This window comes from Neomonachus schauinslandi, chromosome 16 (assembly GCF_002201575.2).
Source record: "Neomonachus schauinslandi chromosome 16, ASM220157v2, whole genome shotgun sequence".
In the NCBI taxonomy this organism is placed as follows: Eukaryota; Metazoa; Chordata; class Mammalia; order Carnivora; family Phocidae; genus Neomonachus; species Neomonachus schauinslandi.
Genome location: NC_058418.1, coordinates 803,676 through 820,892, shown reverse-complemented (window position 1 = coordinate 820,892; position 17,217 = coordinate 803,676). Strand labels below are relative to the sequence as shown.

The 17,217-nt window shown below is 43.8% G+C and overlaps 1 protein-coding gene and 2 pseudogenes across 1 annotated transcript in view; 2 read left to right on the top strand and 1 right to left on the bottom strand.

Moving 5' to 3' along the window:
* The window catches only part of LOC110573715 (zinc finger protein 850-like), a 36,024-nt gene extending 27,590 nt beyond the window's left edge, over window positions 1-8,434 (bottom strand). Inside the window, exons 1-2 of the mRNA XM_044911488.1 lie at window positions 7,791-8,434; window positions 6,198-7,622 (exon numbers count right to left, since the gene is read on the bottom strand). Coding sequence (XP_044767423.1) covers window positions 6,198-7,622; window positions 7,791-8,383 — 2,018 coding nt within the window. The 5' untranslated portion in view covers window positions 8,384-8,434. The remainder of the gene's footprint in view (window positions 1-6,197; window positions 7,623-7,790) is intronic.
* Window positions 8,435-12,622: 4,188 nt separating this feature from the next.
* LOC110573594 lies at window positions 12,623-13,247 on the top strand (annotated as a pseudogene).
* A 3,157-nt stretch (window positions 13,248-16,404) lies between these two features.
* On the top strand, window positions 16,405-17,008 carry LOC110573714 (annotated as a pseudogene).
* Window positions 17,009-17,217: the final 209 nt, after the last annotated feature.

The window sequence follows — 17,217 nt, the reverse complement described above, 5'->3', positions numbered from 1 at the left end:
GAAGGCAAGCAAAATGGACATTCCAAGGACAGGGTAAGGGTTAAGAAGCCTCTGATTGCCCAGGTCCATTTCTTGCATCAACCAGTGGTCATGTCTTCCTGATGACTTCCTCCAATACTACCACCTCATTCATACCTGAAATACACACACACACACACACACATGTACATATATACATATGTAACACACGTATTTATGTATATGTGTATATATGTATACATCTATGCATATATATTTTTTATATTATTTCAGGGTTGGTGTGGGAACACCCTCTTTTGTTGGAACTACTGGTGCAGAATGTAGTTGGTGTCATGAAGTGGGATTTGCTAGACCAGTGCTTGCTCATGGAAACATGTGGTTTGGGAAGAGAAAGGAGGAGAGGGTCGTAGATAAATAACCTTTGATTTCTGAGTGGCCGCATGATCATGGTGGTGACTGTGATATGGAGCAGTAGCTGTGCTGTAATCGGTTACTAAAGATAAAACTTACCAATAGAATTCAGAGATGGATCCAACTCCTGGGGAGTTGGTTCACTGGATGCATAAGTGCAAACCAATGAGAAACAGGCTAAATATTCACAACTAAACTAAAAGTAAAGGAGAATGCTGGGTCAAACTTCGTTGCTAGACCAAGCTCATATTTCAGTGAGTCTGAGCTCTGCCCACAGGCCTCAAACCAGTCTCCCAAGGAATAAACTGTGCAGGGATAACAAAGTAATTCTAAGATCTCTGGTCACCAAGATGTTTGTCATCATGGTTGAGGGGCAAACCAAGAAACTTGAAACGAGGGGGCGTAATATGAAGTTCTTTAACTTTATAGATTGATATTATCAGAACCTTTACTGAAATGTATTATGAGAGTAAATAATTTGGGGGCTATGTCTTTGGCTTTAAATGCTGCAGAATGGAAGAGATGTTTATGTTGATACATGATCCATGGCTCACTGAAATAATCACAGATGGCTGTATGTGATTGAGACACACAGAAGGTAGTCCTTAGGGGAAAGCCAACTGGTAGACTGGAATAAAAGTTACTGAAAGGTGTGTTAATCCTGAGAAGGGGTCTGTTTCCCCCTACAAATGCCAAATGGAGCAACCCAGATGAAGCAGCTGATATGCTTGGTATGCAAGCCATGTGGGCCTGACTCTATGACTGGGGTATTCACACACTGAATATGCCTGTTACCCAGGTCATGGCAATTGCTGTGGTTAAGGGACCCCTTTCACATGGGCACTCCATACAGCCTACTGCTGTAAAACCAAAGGACAGTTCAGGAAGCCTAATCAGAGTGCTGTTTCCGGGACGCCCGGGTGGCTCAGTCGGTTAAGCGTCTGCCTTCGTCTAAGGTCATGATCCCAGAGTCCTGGGATCGAGTCCAACATCGGGCTCCTTGTTCAGCAGGGAGCCTACTGTTCTGTTTGTGTGCTCTCTCTCTCTCGTTCACTCTCTCAAATAAATAAAATCTTAAAAACAAAGAAAACCAAAATGCTATTTCAGCTTCCCCTCATGGGTCCAGAGCCTGATGGATTCCCTGGGGAATTCTACCAAATATTCAAGAAGAAATAATACCTATTTTCCTGAAGCTTTTTCAAAAAATAGAAACAGAAGGAAAGCTTCCAGACTCATTCTATGAGGCCAGCATTACCTTAATCCCCAAACCAGGCAAAGACCCCATCAAAAAGAATTTCAGACCAATATCCCTGATGAACAAAATCCTAGCTAATAAGATCCAACAATACATTAAAAGGATCATCCACCACGACCAAGTGGGATTTATCCCCTGGATGCAAGGGTGGCTCAACATTCCCAAATCAATGTGACAGAACAGATTAATAAGAGGAGAGAGAGGAACCATATGGTCCTCTCAATTGATACAACTTTGGCCTCTAACTCTGATGTTGGCATTGCAGGCTCCAAGGGGCAAGTGAATAACTGACAGTGGAACCTCAGAAGCAGCTGCTCAGGGGCACCTGGGTGGCTCAGTTGGTTAAGCGACTGCCTTCGGCTCAGGTCATGATCCTGGAGTCCCGGGATCGAGTCCCACATCGGGCTCCCTGCTCAGCGGGGGGTCTGCTTCTCCCTCTGACCCGCTTCCCTCGTGCTCTCTGTCTCTCATTCTCTCTCTCAAATAAATAAATAAAATCTTTAAAAAAAAAAAAAAAAAAAAAGCAGCTGCTCAGTCCTTCATCGGACCGGTGTGTGTGTGTCAAGGTCACACAGCTATGGAAAGAGAGGCTGCACTGGGACCTGGCATATTTGACTTCCGACCTGGCTCTTTCCAGAGCTCGGTGCTGCCTCCTATGGGAAAAGAAATGGAGCAGGGAGAGAGATGCCACTTGGAGAGGTGAGCCCTTACCTAGCAAGACCAGGAGCCCAAAGGTCTCTGGCACACATCCAGGTACTGGATCCTCTGGGCTGTGTGCAGCCGACCAGAGCTGAAGTCATAAACACCTGAAAAAGTAAAACTAAGGCATCATATTGACCTTCGGGTTGGCTGTCACTCCACTGCTAATGAAGATGCAGAGATCCAACTCTGAATCACCCAGGCTTCTTCAGGTTCCAGCTCTGTGCTGGGCACAAGGAGGCTGATGCAGCCCCTGTACATAATGCTACTGTGGCTGAGAGAAAAGGGGAGGCACTGGAGACAAAAATGGCTTTCCATGAGGACTGTGGGGGCAGAGGGCAAGTGGGAAAATGGTCATGATGGTAATTCCAATGAGAATAGCAGCAACAGTACCTCCTCTGTCCTTGCTATACCCTCCCCTGTGCTGAGGGCTTCAGGAGCTGTGCTAAAGGGATTAAACATACCCAGGTCTGGAGCTAGTCATTCAGGTTTGAATGCAGTTTCTGGAATCCAATGCTTGTCTCTTATATGACCTTGGGGAACCAACTGCATCTTTCTGACCCTGGACTTCCCTAGAAATACAGTAATCATTCCCATTCCCACCTCCTCAGGTTGCTGTGAGAATTAGAAAAGATGCTCACAACGCAAACCCTGGAGTCCTGACACTGGTAAGTGCTCAGGGTGTGAGTCTTAGTAATCCTCACAGGGGCCAAGGTAAGCACCATCATCACCTCCATATCAGTCAGGGAGCTGAGGCTTAAGGAGCAATGGCAAGTTGCCCAGATTCTGAGGTGGAGAAGCCCCACCTCCCCCACAGGTGGGTCAGCAGGTTCTAAGCAGCCCCATTTCTTTCTCAAACACACCCAGGGGTAGAGAGCCTTTCGGGCATTGGGGAAACAAAACTGCTTGGCCCAGGGATGTTGTTGCTGGCAGAGGCTGGAGTTGCCCAGGCCTAAGAGGCCACAGGGGCAGCCACTGCAAAGTGAATGGGTACCTCAGCTCTTAATCTCTTCCAAACGCTATGGAGCAGCCTGCACCTTACAACCCTTTTACACAGGAGGAACCTGAGGCCCACAGAGGGTGGGTGGTTTCCCTGCATGTCCTGGGGATCTGGGATTCCAGTGCAGGCTGCCTGATCAGTGCCTTATTTTTCCTCTCTGTTGGGCTTTGGGAATCAAAAAACACCTTCTCCATCCTGAGTCTATCTGGTGCCCCCAGAGCCCTGCTTCAACCCACCAACCTCCATAATGATAGACCAGGAAAATGGGTGAACACTACAAATCAAGGATTTATTGTATTATTAAATGTCTGGACTTTAGAAAGCAAAGAAGACATCAATAATGTAGATTAAAAGTGTGTATGTGTCCATTACATTATGCATAGCATAAAAAACACTGAAAACAATGAAAACATACACTTCCAGTATTAAAAATGATTCCACAAGGAAAAGAAGCCACAAAATGAGTGAAATTCCAACATATATCTTTGTTGTTTCACATCCTTTTGTAAAAGGAGAATAATCAAAATTCACAGAATAGGCAGAAGATATGAACAGACATTTTAGCAAAAATATAGATAGCAAATGCACATGTGAAAAAAATGCTCATTGTGACTCCTTAGGGAAATGCAGTTAAAATACTAAGACAGCACTACACAGTTTTTTAAAAAGAGTTAAAATTAAGAACAACTGACCAAACTAAACCATTCACTAGGATGTGGAGGAAATGCAACTCTCACACACTGCTGGTAAGAATACAAAAAGATATAATAATTTAGATCACAATTTGCTAATTTCTTTAAGTTAAAACATTTATCTACCCTACGAATCAGACTTTCCACTGAGTTATTGACAAAAGGTAAGTGAAACACATATCCATATAATTACACACAAATGTTTGAACCAACTTTATTTTCCATAGGCAAAAATTAGAAATACCCACATGTCCATAAACAAATTAATGAGTAGTGCTATCAAAGATAAGAATATTTCTCAGCCAAAAAACAGAAACAAAAACGAGCTACTTCTATACCACTGATGCATCTACAATTATTTATGCAACATAAAAGTAGGAGAAAAAAACCTTTGACTCCTACTATATAAATTATAGAAAATACAGTTTTCTATTATAATGGAAAGTAAATCAATAGTGACTTGGAGGGCTGGGAAGGCAGGTAGAGAAATTATTAAAGGACATGAGGTAAATATGCAGTGACACATGATCACTATCATGACTATGATGTTCCAGGTTCATAAGTATGTCAAAACTTACAGAAGACTACATTTCCAGTATGTACAGTTTATTACATGTAAATTATAACTTAATAAAGCTTTTCAAAATGATTCAAAATAAGAAACCTCTGTCCAACTCTTTTTGGAAAATAGGTTTTGCAACCCTACATTCACCACACATTCTCGCCCTATGGAGGCCAGTTTTGCTCAGTGAAAGCAAAGATAGTGATCAGTGAAGGACTTTCCGCCAGAGTCAAAAGGACTGCTGGCTGGGTCACAAAAGCCACATCCCTGGACTTCAGATCCCCCTTTTCTCCATCTGTTTTCCTGCCCGTGCAGCAATGGTCTTGAGGTGATCACCACTGAGAGGATACAGGAATCCAAAAAAACCTTTCCATTATTTGCAATGACAGTGACATAAGCTATACAAGATAACCATACCTGGAAGTCCACAGATTGGTGTACACACCAGCTCCACAGCCCCTGTTGCAGAAGTATTTGTGGGTGCACTTTTAGAAGAGGCACATTCCATCTGGTTGGCTGTGGTCTCCTCCACTCCCTATGAAGCCAATGTTTCTGTAGCAGTTGTGGTTTCCCCTGAACCTTATGGCCTTACAACCAATGACCATCACCTACAGAAATGTGGACATCAGGGCATATGGCTCTTTCCCGGACCTGGGGAAGGGGTTCCCCTCAACAGTGCTGACATCCCCCATGATATCCTCTGTGAACAAGGGAAAAAACTCATGCTGCTCCCAGAAGCACCTGAGGTTCTCACACCTGTTCCTCCTCAGGGTGACCTCTGAGACTCCCCAAACTCATAGCATCCAGTCTCAAATGAGGACCAGAAAACCCTGCAGTCTTTCCTAGGAGGCCATGGGCAGTACAAATTTGGCAAAAACTGGTAAGCTACTTTCTGCCACTGTACTGTCCCCTCGAGGCACAGAAAGTTGGAGACCCACCCCAATGAATGTTGTTCACCCCTTCATGCTTGTAGACCTCAAAATATTTATAAAGCACCATACATGGTAAATAGAACACCCAAGATTAAAGAGGACTTAAACAATAAGGACTTGTTATCATACAAACCAAACCAATAGGAGCTAGCAGTTGTTGAGTTAGTGACTTGGAAGCTGGAAAAATTAATCACAAATATCTCCAGACCATGTCCCTGCAAATGGTGGTCCTTCTCTGTCAGCTGAACTCGTATGTTCTTTAGGACTACATGGGTCAGGTCCATGCCAATTAGTCAGAAAAAAGTAAATTTGGGTCCCCCTAAGGACTCAGGTTACTCCTAATTTCCTCCAACAAATGAGAATAGAAGTCAGCTTCCCTGAGCACAGTGGGGTGATGACTGAAGCATGTTGTGGAGACTTGCCAGGTGGTAGAAGTACAAAGCTCTGGCCACAGACTGGCAGTGACATAAATCTGGAAAGAGCCCTGGGCAGTTTAGAAAATGCAACATAGCCACACATGCTTCCACATAACTGAAACTTAAGGGAAATCATTCTACTATTGGCATTTGGATGTAGTATACTGAATTCAGACAAATGGTGCCTCACAAAGTTTCCTCTGGTGTCATTACATTGAACAAGGAAACTACATTTCCTACCCACCTAAGGCCTTTCTCCAGTGTGAACTCTCCGATGCTGAGAAAGATTAGATTTTCGGCTAAAAGATTTCCCACATTCACTGCAGTCGTAAGGCCTCTCTCCTGTGTGAACTCTCTGATGATAATGTAGGGTAGAACGAGAGGTAAAAGATTTCCCACACTCACTGCACTCAAAAGGCCTTTCTCCTGTGTGAACTCTCCGGTGAATAATGAGGTGAATTCTTTGGGTAAAGGATTTCCCACATTCGCTGCACTCATGTGGCCTTTCACCTGTGTGAACTCTGCGATGTCGAATCAGTATGGAGCTATTGGTAAAAGATTTCCCACACTCACTACACTCATAAGGCCTTTCTCCAGTGTGAACTCTCTGATGATAACCAAGGGCAGAGACAGAAGTAAAAGATTTCCCACATTCACTGCACTCATAAGGCCTTTCTCCAGTGTGAACTCTCCGGTGTTTAGAGAGGTATGAATTCTGACTAAAGGATCTCCCACAATCACTACATTCATAAGGCTTTTCTCCAGTGTGAACTCTCTGGTGTTGATTCAACTGGGAACTATCCCTAAAAGATTTCCCACATTCACTGCAGTCAAAAGGCCTTTCTCCTGTGTGAACTCTCTGATGACAACGGAGGGCGGAGGTAGAGGTAAAAGACTTCTCACATTCTCTGCACTCGTAAGGTCTTTCTCCAACGTGAACTTTCTGATGATAACGGAGAGCAGAGCCAGACGTAAATGATTTTCCACATTCATTGCACTCATAAGGCCTTTCTCCTGTGTGAACTCTCTGGTGTATATTGAGGTGATTTCTTTGGGTAAATGATTTCCCACACTCACTGCACTCATAAGGCCTTTCTCCTGTGTGAACTCTACGGTGTCGAATAAGTATCGGTCCATTGGTAAAAGATTTCCCACATTCGCTACACTCATAAGGTTTTTCTCCAGTGTGAACTCTCTGATGATAACAGAGGGCAGAGCCAGAGGTAAAAGATTTTCCACATTCACTACATTCATAAGGCCTTTCTCCTGTGTGAACTCTCTGGTGTTGAGAGAGGTAAGATTTGTGGCTAAAAGATTTCCCACATTCACTGCATTCATAAGGCCTTTCTCCTGTGTGAACTCTTCGGTGTATAATAAGGTGATTTATTTGGGTAAAAGATTTCCCACAATCATTACACTCATATGGTCTTTCTCCTGTGTGAATTCTCTGATGATAACGGAGGCCAGAGCTAGAGGTAAAAGACTTCCCACATTCACTACATTTATAAGGTTTTTCTCCAGTGTGAATTCTCTGATGATAACGGAGTGCAGAGCTAGAAGTAAAAGATTTCCCACATTCACTACATTCATAAGGCCTTTCTCCTGTGTGTACTCTCCAGTGTTCAATGAGATCAGATTTTCGTCTAAAAGATTTCCCACATTCAGTGCACTCGTAACTCATTTCTCCAGCGTGAACTGTACATTGTTGAATAAGGATGGAGCTCTGGCTAAAAGACTGAGCACATACACGGCACACGTAACAATTTTCTCCAGTGTGACTTCTCTGAGGATGAATGAGGACAAATTTTTGGCTAAAGGATTTCCCACATTTGCTGCATTTGTACTGCCTTGGCCCAGTATGAATTCTTCGATGCTGACTGAGGGTTGAGCTTCCCCTAAAGGATTTTCCACAGTCACTACACACATGAAGCCTGTCACCATTGTGGACTCTCTGATGAATCATAAGTGAGGACTTGTACCTGAATGTTTTTCCACATTCAGGGCACACAAAACACTGTCTTCCAGTGTGGACACCCTGGTCTTGAACAAGTGTGTGTTTGGGACCAACGGCTTTCTTGCATTCTTCCCAGGTGCGATGACTTTTTATGCTTTGAAAAGTCATCCCAGACTCAGTGATTTTATTCTCCCCAGTATGAGTGGCCTGTTGTTGATGTTCTGAGGTGGCCAGGAAATCCTTCTCAACCTCACAGGTTAAGGGCTTTCCTGAATCATGGAAATTGCTGCTCTTCACAAATGAAGCCCTGTCCACACTGCTTCTGAAGGGTTTTTCTCCCATGTGCCGCTTCTCATGCTGTTGAAGGTTTGCACTAGAATAAATCTGTTTCACACATGCCCCATACTTGAACAGCTTCTGGCTGTTTTGTTTTCCCTGGTGCCCAACCAAGTTAAAAACCTCTCTTAAGACTGAACCACACATCTCACAGGGGTGGGTCTTCTGGGAAGACCAAGGTTCCTTTGGAGTCCTGGCCTGAGACACACCTACAGAAATGCTCTGTTCAAAGGGTACCTCCGCAGCCTCTGTTTGACAGGAGCAACCTGAACACAAAGAAACACTTGTGAAGTACACAATGATTTTACTGGACCCAATTACGACTATACAAATGAAAACCAAAAATGAACAGGGTAACTATTCTTATGTCAAACAAAGTAGACTTTAAAGTCAAAAACTATCATAAGAGACAAAAAAGGCCTCTATAAAATGATAAAGAAGTCAATTCATCAAGATGCTATAACAATAACAAGTATATATGTACCCAATATCCAAGCACCAAAATATATTAAGCAAATACTAACAGAAACAGACAGCAATGCAACAACAGTAGAAGACTTCAATAACCCATTATCAACAATGGACAGATTATCCAGACAGAAAATCAATAAGGAGATGTTGGATTTGAGCTGCACTTATACCAAAGGCACCTAACAGACATATACCAAGGATGCCATCCAACTGCAGCAGAATATACATTCTTCTCAAGTACACATGGAACATTCTCTAGGACTCTCTCACATGTTAGGTCATGAAACTTTTTTTTTATTTTTAAGATTCTATCCATTTATTTGAGAGAGAGTGAGAGCATGAGAGGAGAGAGGATCAGAGGGAAAAGCAGACTCCCTGCTAAGTGGGGAGCCCGATGCAGGACTCAATCCTGGGACTCCGGGATCATGACCCAAGCCAAAGGCAGATGTTTAACTGACTGAGCCACCCAGCCACCCCCCCCCTTTTTTTAAGCTTTTAATTATTTATTTGGGGTGCCTGGCTGACTCAGTCAGGTAAGTGTCTGACTTCAGCTCAGGTCATGATCCCAGGGTCCTGCAATCGAGTCCCGCATCGGGCTCCCTGCTCATTGGGGAAGTCTGCTTCTCCCTCTATCCTTCCCCCCCTGCTCATGATCTCTCTCTCTCTCTCAGATAAATTAAGACTTTATTTATTTATTTGAGAAAGAGAGGGAAAGAAAGCACGGGCAGAGGGAGGGGCAGAGGGAGAAGCAGGCTCCCAGCCAAGCAGGGGTTTGATCCCAGGACTCTGGGATCATGACCTGAGCTGAAGGCAGATGCTTAACCAACTGAGCCACCCAGGCACACCATGAAACAATTCTTAATATTTAAGAAGACTAACATCATATCAAGTATCTTTTCCAAGTACATGGCACGAAACTAGAAATCATTAACAGAAGGAAAGCTGGAAAATATCACAAACATGTGGAATCTAAACAGCATTCTTCTGAACAAACAATGGGTCAAAGAAGAAATTGAAAAATCTATGTAGGCAAATGAAAATAGAAACGTAACACATTAAAACTTACGGGATGCAAGAAAATAAGTTATAAGAGGGAAGTTTATACCAATAAATGTCTACATTAAGAAAAAAGAAAAATCTCAAATAAAGAACTTAATACCTCAACGTATGAGAAAAAGAACAAAATAAGGTCAAAACAGAAAGAAGCAAATAAGAAAGACCAGAGCAGAAACAAATGAAATAGACACAAGAAAAACAACAGAAAAAGATCCATGAAACTAAGAGTTGGGTTTTTGAGAAGATAAACAAATTGACAAACCTTTAGTTAGACTAAGAAAAAAAGAAAGACTCAACCTCAGAAATGAAAGAGGAAACATCACAATTGATACTGCAGGGATACAAGCTATCAAGAGACTACAACGAACAATTATATGCCAACAAATTGGATAACCTAGAATGGATAAATTCACAGAAACATACAAACTACCAAACCAAAAAAAGCAAGCAAGCAAGCAAGCGGGTGCCTGGGTGGCTCAGTCGTTAAGCGTCTGCCTTCGGCTCAGGCCATGGTCCCAGGGTCCTGGGATGAGCCCCATGTCGGGCTCCCTGCTCGGCGGGAAGCCTGCTTCTCCCTCTCCCACTCCCCCCTGCTTGTGTTCCCTCTCTCGTTGTGTCTCTCTGTCAAATAAATAAATAAAATCTTTAAAAAAAAAAAAAAGAAAGAAAGAAACATACAACCTGACAATACTGAATAATGAAATAGAAAATGTGATTAGACTCATAACTGGTAAGGAGAAAATCTCCCACAAAGAAAAGCCCAGGACCAGACAGAATCACAAGGAATCCAACTACATATTTAAAGAGTTAACACCATCCTTTTTTTTTTTTAAAAAAATGTATTTATTTTAAAGAGAGACAGAGCATGAGCAGGGGGAGGGGCAGAGGGAGAGGGAAAGAGAGAATCTCAAGCTGACTCTTCACTGAGCATGGAGCCCCAGGCCAAGCTGAATCTCACCACCCTGAGATCATGACCTGAGCTGAAATTAACAGTCAGATGCTCAACAGACTGAGATGCACAGGCATCCCCACTATCCTTCTTAAAGTCTTCCAAACAACTGAAGGGGGAACACTTACAAACTCACTTTGTAAGGCCAGCATTACCCTGATATCAGAGGCATTTAAGGTCAACGCAAGAGAAGAAAATTACAGGCCAATATCCCTGATGAACATAAATGCAAAACTCTTAAAAAAAAAAAAATCCTTGCAAACCAAATCCCAAAGCACATTACAAGCATCATATACTACAATCAATCAGGATTTATCCCTGAGATGCAAGGACAGTTCAACATGTGTAAATCAATACACATGATACACCACCATAACTGAATAACAGTTTAAAGGGTAAAAATCATATAGCCATATCAATAGATGCAGAAAGGGCGCCTGGGTGGCTCAGTTGGTTAAGCGACTGCCTTCGGCTCAGGTCATGATCCTGGAGTCCCGGGATCGAGTCCCACATCGGGCTCCCTGCTCGGCAGGGAGTCTGCTTCGTCCTCTGACCCTATCCCCTCTCATGTGTTCTCTCTCTCTCATTCTCTCTCTCTCAAATAAATAAATAAAATCTTAAAAAAAAAAAAAAATAGATGCAGAAAAAGCATCTGGCAAAATTCAATATGCTTTCATGATAAAAAATCACCAACAAATTAGATATATAAGCAAACAACCTCAATATATCTGACAGCCCCACAGCTAACATCATATTCAATGATCAAAAGCTAAAAGTTTCCCTCTCCCTGCCACCCTCGCCCCCAGCCTGTGGCATCAGGAACAAGACAAGGTGCCCACTCTCTCCACTTTTATTCAACATAGCACTGGAAATCCTAGCCCTGAGTAATTAAGGAAGAAAAATAAATAAAAGGCATCCAAATCAGATTGGAAGAAGTAAAATTATCTGTTTGCAGGTGACATAATCTTACATATAGAAAACTATAAAGAATCCACCAAAACACTGGGACGCCTGGGTGACTCATTTGGTTAAGTGTCTGCCTTCAGCTCAAGTCATGATCCCAGGGTCCTGGGTTGGAGTCCCACACTGGGCTCCTTGCTCAGCAGGGAGCCTGCTTCTCCTTCTGCCTGCCATTCTCCCTGCTTATGCTCTCTCTGTCTCTGGCACACAAATAAAATCTTAAAAAAAAAAAAAAAAAAAATCTATAAAAAAATATTTAATCTTAAAAAAAAAAAAATCTACCAAAACACTATTAAATAAATGAATTCAGTAAAGTTGCAGGATTTAAAAAAATTAATATACAGAACTAAGCTGCATTTATATACATCAATAATAAATTATCTGAAAAAAAAATTGAGAAAACAATCCCACTTAAGATAACATCAAAAAGAATAAAATACTCAAAGAAATTTAACCTAGAAGGTGAAAGATCTATATCCTAAAAATTATAAGAAACTGATGAAAGAAAGTGAATACAGATGGAAAGATATCCAATGTTCTTGGATTGGAAGAATATTGCTAAAATGTCCATTTTACTCACAGCAATCTGCCCAGAGCAATCTACAGATTCAATGCAATCCATAACAAAATTCCACTGACGTTTTTCACAGAAATAGAAAACACAGTCCTAAAATTTGTATGGAACCACAGAGAACTCCAAACAGCCAAAGAAATCTTGAAAAAGAACAAAGCTGGAGACATCACACTTCTTGATTTCAAAATATTCCAAAGCTATAATAATCAAAACAGTATGGTACTAGCATAAAAACAGACCAATGGAACAGAATAGAGAGCCCAGAAATAAACCCAGGCACACATGGTCAACCAATCTTTGACAAGGACACCAAAAACATACAGCGAAGAAAGGACAGTCTCTTCAATAAATAGGGATGGGAAAACTGGATATCCGCATGGAAAAAGAAAAAAAGGGGACCTCCACCCTGGGTCTTACAATAAGAGGGAAGGTGTGGGGAAAACTTGGCCAAGCCCGCCAGCTAGTTTGGGAAGCTAGACCAGCTGCCGGTGAGTGTGGACATTCTGGGCTTACATCCACTCCCCGCCCCAAGTTTTCCATATGTATTTTGGGGGACCAGCAGCACTGTGATGAGGCCAAGGCTGCGGATATTCTCCATATAGACACTGAGGCGCTGAAGAAACTCAACAAGAATTTAAAAAATTATTCAAGAAGCTGGCCAAGAAATATGATGCATTTTTGCCTTCAGAATCTCTGATCAAGCAGATCCCAGAAACCCTGGGCTGAGGCCTGCATAAGGCTGACAAGTTCCCTTCCTTGCTGACTCATAATGAGAACAGGTGGCCAAAGTGAATGAAGTTAAGTCCACCAGCAAACTCCAGACGAAGAAGGTCCTGTGTCTGGCAGCGGCTACTGGCCATATGAAGATGACAGATGATGAGCTTGTGTACAACATCCACTTAACTATCAATTTCCTGGTGTCAAGGCTCAAGAAGAACTGGCAGAACATCTGAGCTTTATACATTAAGAGCACCATGGGCAAGCCCCAGAGCCTTTACTAAGACACAGCTTAATAAATCCTAGTGCTACCAATAAAAAAAAGAAGAAGAAAGGAAACTGGACCCTTATCTTACACCACTCACAAAAATTAACTTGAATTGGAGTAAGAACTTAAACATAAGGCCTGAAACTATAAAACTTTTATTTTTTTTTAAAGATTTATTTGAGAGCCAGCAGTGCACACACATGCTGAAGTGAGGGGGGGAGGGGGAGAGGGAAAGAAAATTCAGACTCCCTGCCAAGCACGGAGCCCAACACAGGGCTCAATTCCACAACCCATAAGATCACGACCTGAGCCAAAACCAAGAGGCAGACGCCCAACCAACTGAGCCGCCCAGGTGCCCCTGAAATTATAAACTTTTAGAAGAAAACACGGAAAAAAGCTCCTTGACACTGGTGTTGCCAATGATTTTTTGGATATGGCAGCAACAGCAAAGGCAACAAGAGCGAAAATAAACCAGTGGAACTGTATCAAACCAAAAACCTCTGCATGGCAAGGAGATGACAAAATGAAAAGGCAACCTAAGGAATAGGAGAAAGTATCTGCAAAAGATCTGACAGGAGGTTAACATCCAGAATATATAAAGAACTCATAAAACTCAACAACAGGGGCACCTGGGTGGCTCAGTCGGTTAAGCATCTGCCTTCGGCTCAGGTCATGATCCCAGGGTCCTTTGACTGAGCCCCACGTCTGGCTCCCTGCTCAGCGGAGAGCCTGCTTCTCTCTCTGCCCCTCCCCCGCTTGTGTTTTCTCTCACTCTCTGTCAAGTAAACAAAATCTTAAAACATCCTCAACAATAACAACAAAACCAAATAATCCAATTAAAAATAGGCAAAGGACCTCAATAAACATTTATCCAAAGACACACAAATGGCCAACATGTACATGAAAAGATGCTCAACATCACTAATATCAGAAAAATGCAAATCTATTTTTTTTTTTAAAGATTTTATTTATTTGAGAGAGAGAGAATGAGAGAGAGCAAGCACATGAGAGGGGGGAGGGTCAGAGGGAGAAGCAGACTCCCCGCCGAGCAGGGAGCCTGATGCGGGACTCGATCCAGGGACTCCAGGATCATTACCTGAGCCGAAGGCAGTCGCTTAACCAACTGAGCCACCCAGGCGCCCGCAAATCTATTTTTTTAAAGATTTTATTTACTTGAGAGAGAGAGAGAACACAAGCAGGGGGAGGGGCAGAGGGAGAGGGAAAAGCAGACACCCCCGCTGAGCAGGAAGCCCCACGCCAGGCTCGATCCCAGGACCCTGAGATCATGACCCGAGCCAAAGGCAGATACTTAACCACTTAACCGAATGAGCCACCGAGGCGCCCCAGAAAAATGCAAATCTAAATCACAGTATCACCTCACACCTATTAGGACGGCTATTATCAAAAAGCAAGAGATAACTGCTGGTGAAGAATGTGAAGAAAAGAAACCCTTATATACACTTGGTAAGCTACATTGGTATAGACAGGGGCACCTGGGTGGCTCAGTTGGTTAAGCGGCTGCCTTCGGCTCGGGTCATGATCCTGGAGTCCCGGGATCGAGTCCCGCATCGGGCTCCCTGCTCGGCGGGGAGTCTGCTTCTCCCTCTGACCCTCCCCCCTCTCATTCTCTCTGTTTCTCATTCTCTCTCTCTCAAATATATAAAATCTTAAAAAAAAAAAAAAAAAAGATTATTTTAAAAAATAATAAATTGGTATAGACAGTGGTACAGAATGGAAAATCTTTTTTTTTTCCCTAAAGATTTTTATTTATTTATTTAAGAGAGAGAGAGAGAGAGAGAGAGAAAGAGCACAAACAGGGGGAGCAGCAGGCAGAGGGAGAATCAGGCTCCCCGCAGAGCAGGGAGCCCGATGCGGGGCTCCATCCCAGGACTCTGGAATCATGACCTGAGCTGAAGGCAGCGGTTTAACCAACCGAGCCACCCAGGCGCCCCCAGAATGGAAGATCTTTAAAAAATTAAAAATAGGGGTGCCTGGCTGGCTCAGTCCAAAGAACATGCGACTCTTTATCTCTGGATTGTGTTTGAGCCCCATGTGGGCTATAGAGATTACTTAAAAATAATTAAAAAATCTTAAAAAAAATTAAAAATGAACTACAATATGGTTCAACAATTCCACTTCTCTGTACATGTCCAAAGGAAATGAAATCAGTATGTCGCAGAGATATTTGCACCCCTGTGTTTACTGCATTATTCACAATAGCCAAGGAATGAAAACAACCTAAGTATCTTTCTATGGATGAATGACAAATAAAGCCTGGTATATATACACAATGGAGTATTATTCAGCTATAAAAAAGGAAATCATGCATTTATGACAACATGGATAAACTTGGAGGACAAAATGCAAAATGAAGTAAGTCAGCAAGACAAAATACCATATGGTATCACTTCTATGTGAAATTAAAAAAAAAAAAAAAAAGGCTGTCTCCACCGCCAGAGTGGCCAGGGTCACTCGCCTCCCTCCCACACACCTGGGGCCAGCCAGATGGTACCTGCAAGGCCGCTCCCACTGCGGACCCAGCGAGGGAGCAGGCTCTGTGCGCTCTGTGCCAAGGAGAGGCGGGATGCAGGCCAGGCCACCACCACCGGGCTTCCGGCCCTTGGAGGCGGCGCCCAGGCCGGCTCCATTTTGTGAGGGGAGCCGGATGGGGGCACTGGCCCGGGCCCTGTCCCCGGCGTCCCCGACCCTGCGCTCTTGGCCAGGCTGCCTCACGGAGTCCCCAGGGGTGCCCCCCTCCCGCGGCTCTCCGGCCCACTGGCCTGCTCGAGGGGGCGTGGCAGGGTAGCTTCGTCTGCCCCGGTGCCCCAGGTGGGTGGGTGGCCAGCAGGCGTTGGGCGTGGGCCCAACGGTGGGTGAGTCAGGGCATGCGCGCCAGGGGTGGCCGCCCTGCACTGGCAGTACTGACCGCCGGCTGGCGCGGGCGGCGGGGCCGGGGCCAGGGCCAGCCCAAGCACCTTCGTGGGGAGGAAGCGAGGTGCCCAGGAGGAAGGAGTGGATTTGGTTTCCCCGCAGTCTGGCTTGCACATAAAGAATGCACCCATCTGGCGGCTTGCAGTCCCTGGACTTGCAAGGTTGAAATTGGGCAAAGATTAGACCCCTTTTTAGAAAGGTGTTCCTGAACACCACTGACAACACAGTTCTGACAGTACTTCATGACCACGGATGGCGACAGTGCTCCAACTAGGCATCTCTGCGGACTACATGGGAGGAAGCCACCATGTGATACAGCCTCGTGGTGATACTGAGGACGGCATGAATGATCATGAAGACACAAATGGTTCAAAAGAAAGTTTCAGAGAACAAGATATCTATCTTCCAATTGCAAATGTAGCAAGGATAATGAAAAATGCCATACCTCAAACGGGAAAGATTGTAAAAGATGTCAAAGACTATGTTCAACAATGTGAGTTCATCAGCTTTATAACATCTGAAGCAAGTGAAAAATGCCATCAAGAGAAACGGAGGACAATCAAGAGAGAAGATACTCTCTTTGCCATGCTGACCTTATGCTCTGACAGTTACGTGGAACCTCTAAAATTATACCTTCAGAAATTCAGAGAGGCTAGGAAAGAAGAGAAAGGAATTGGTGCAACAGTCACAGCTACAGATGGACTAAGTGAAGAACTTACAGAGGAGGCATTTACTAACCAGTTACCAGCTGGCTTAATAATTGCAGAGGGTCAACAACAAAATGTTATGGTTTATACAATGTCATATCAACAGATTTCTGGTGTTCAACAGATTCAGTTTTCATGATCTGAAGATAACAGTGGCATGGGGAGTGGAGAGAAGCAAAAGAGTCTGTACAATTAATTCTGGGGCGCCTGGGTGGCTCAGTTGTTAAGCGTCTGCCTTCGGCTCAGGTCATGATCCCAGGGTCCTGGGATCGAGCCCCACATCGGGCTCCCTGCTCCGCGGGAAGCCTGCTTCTCCCTCTCCCACTCCCCCTGCTTGTGTTCCCTCTC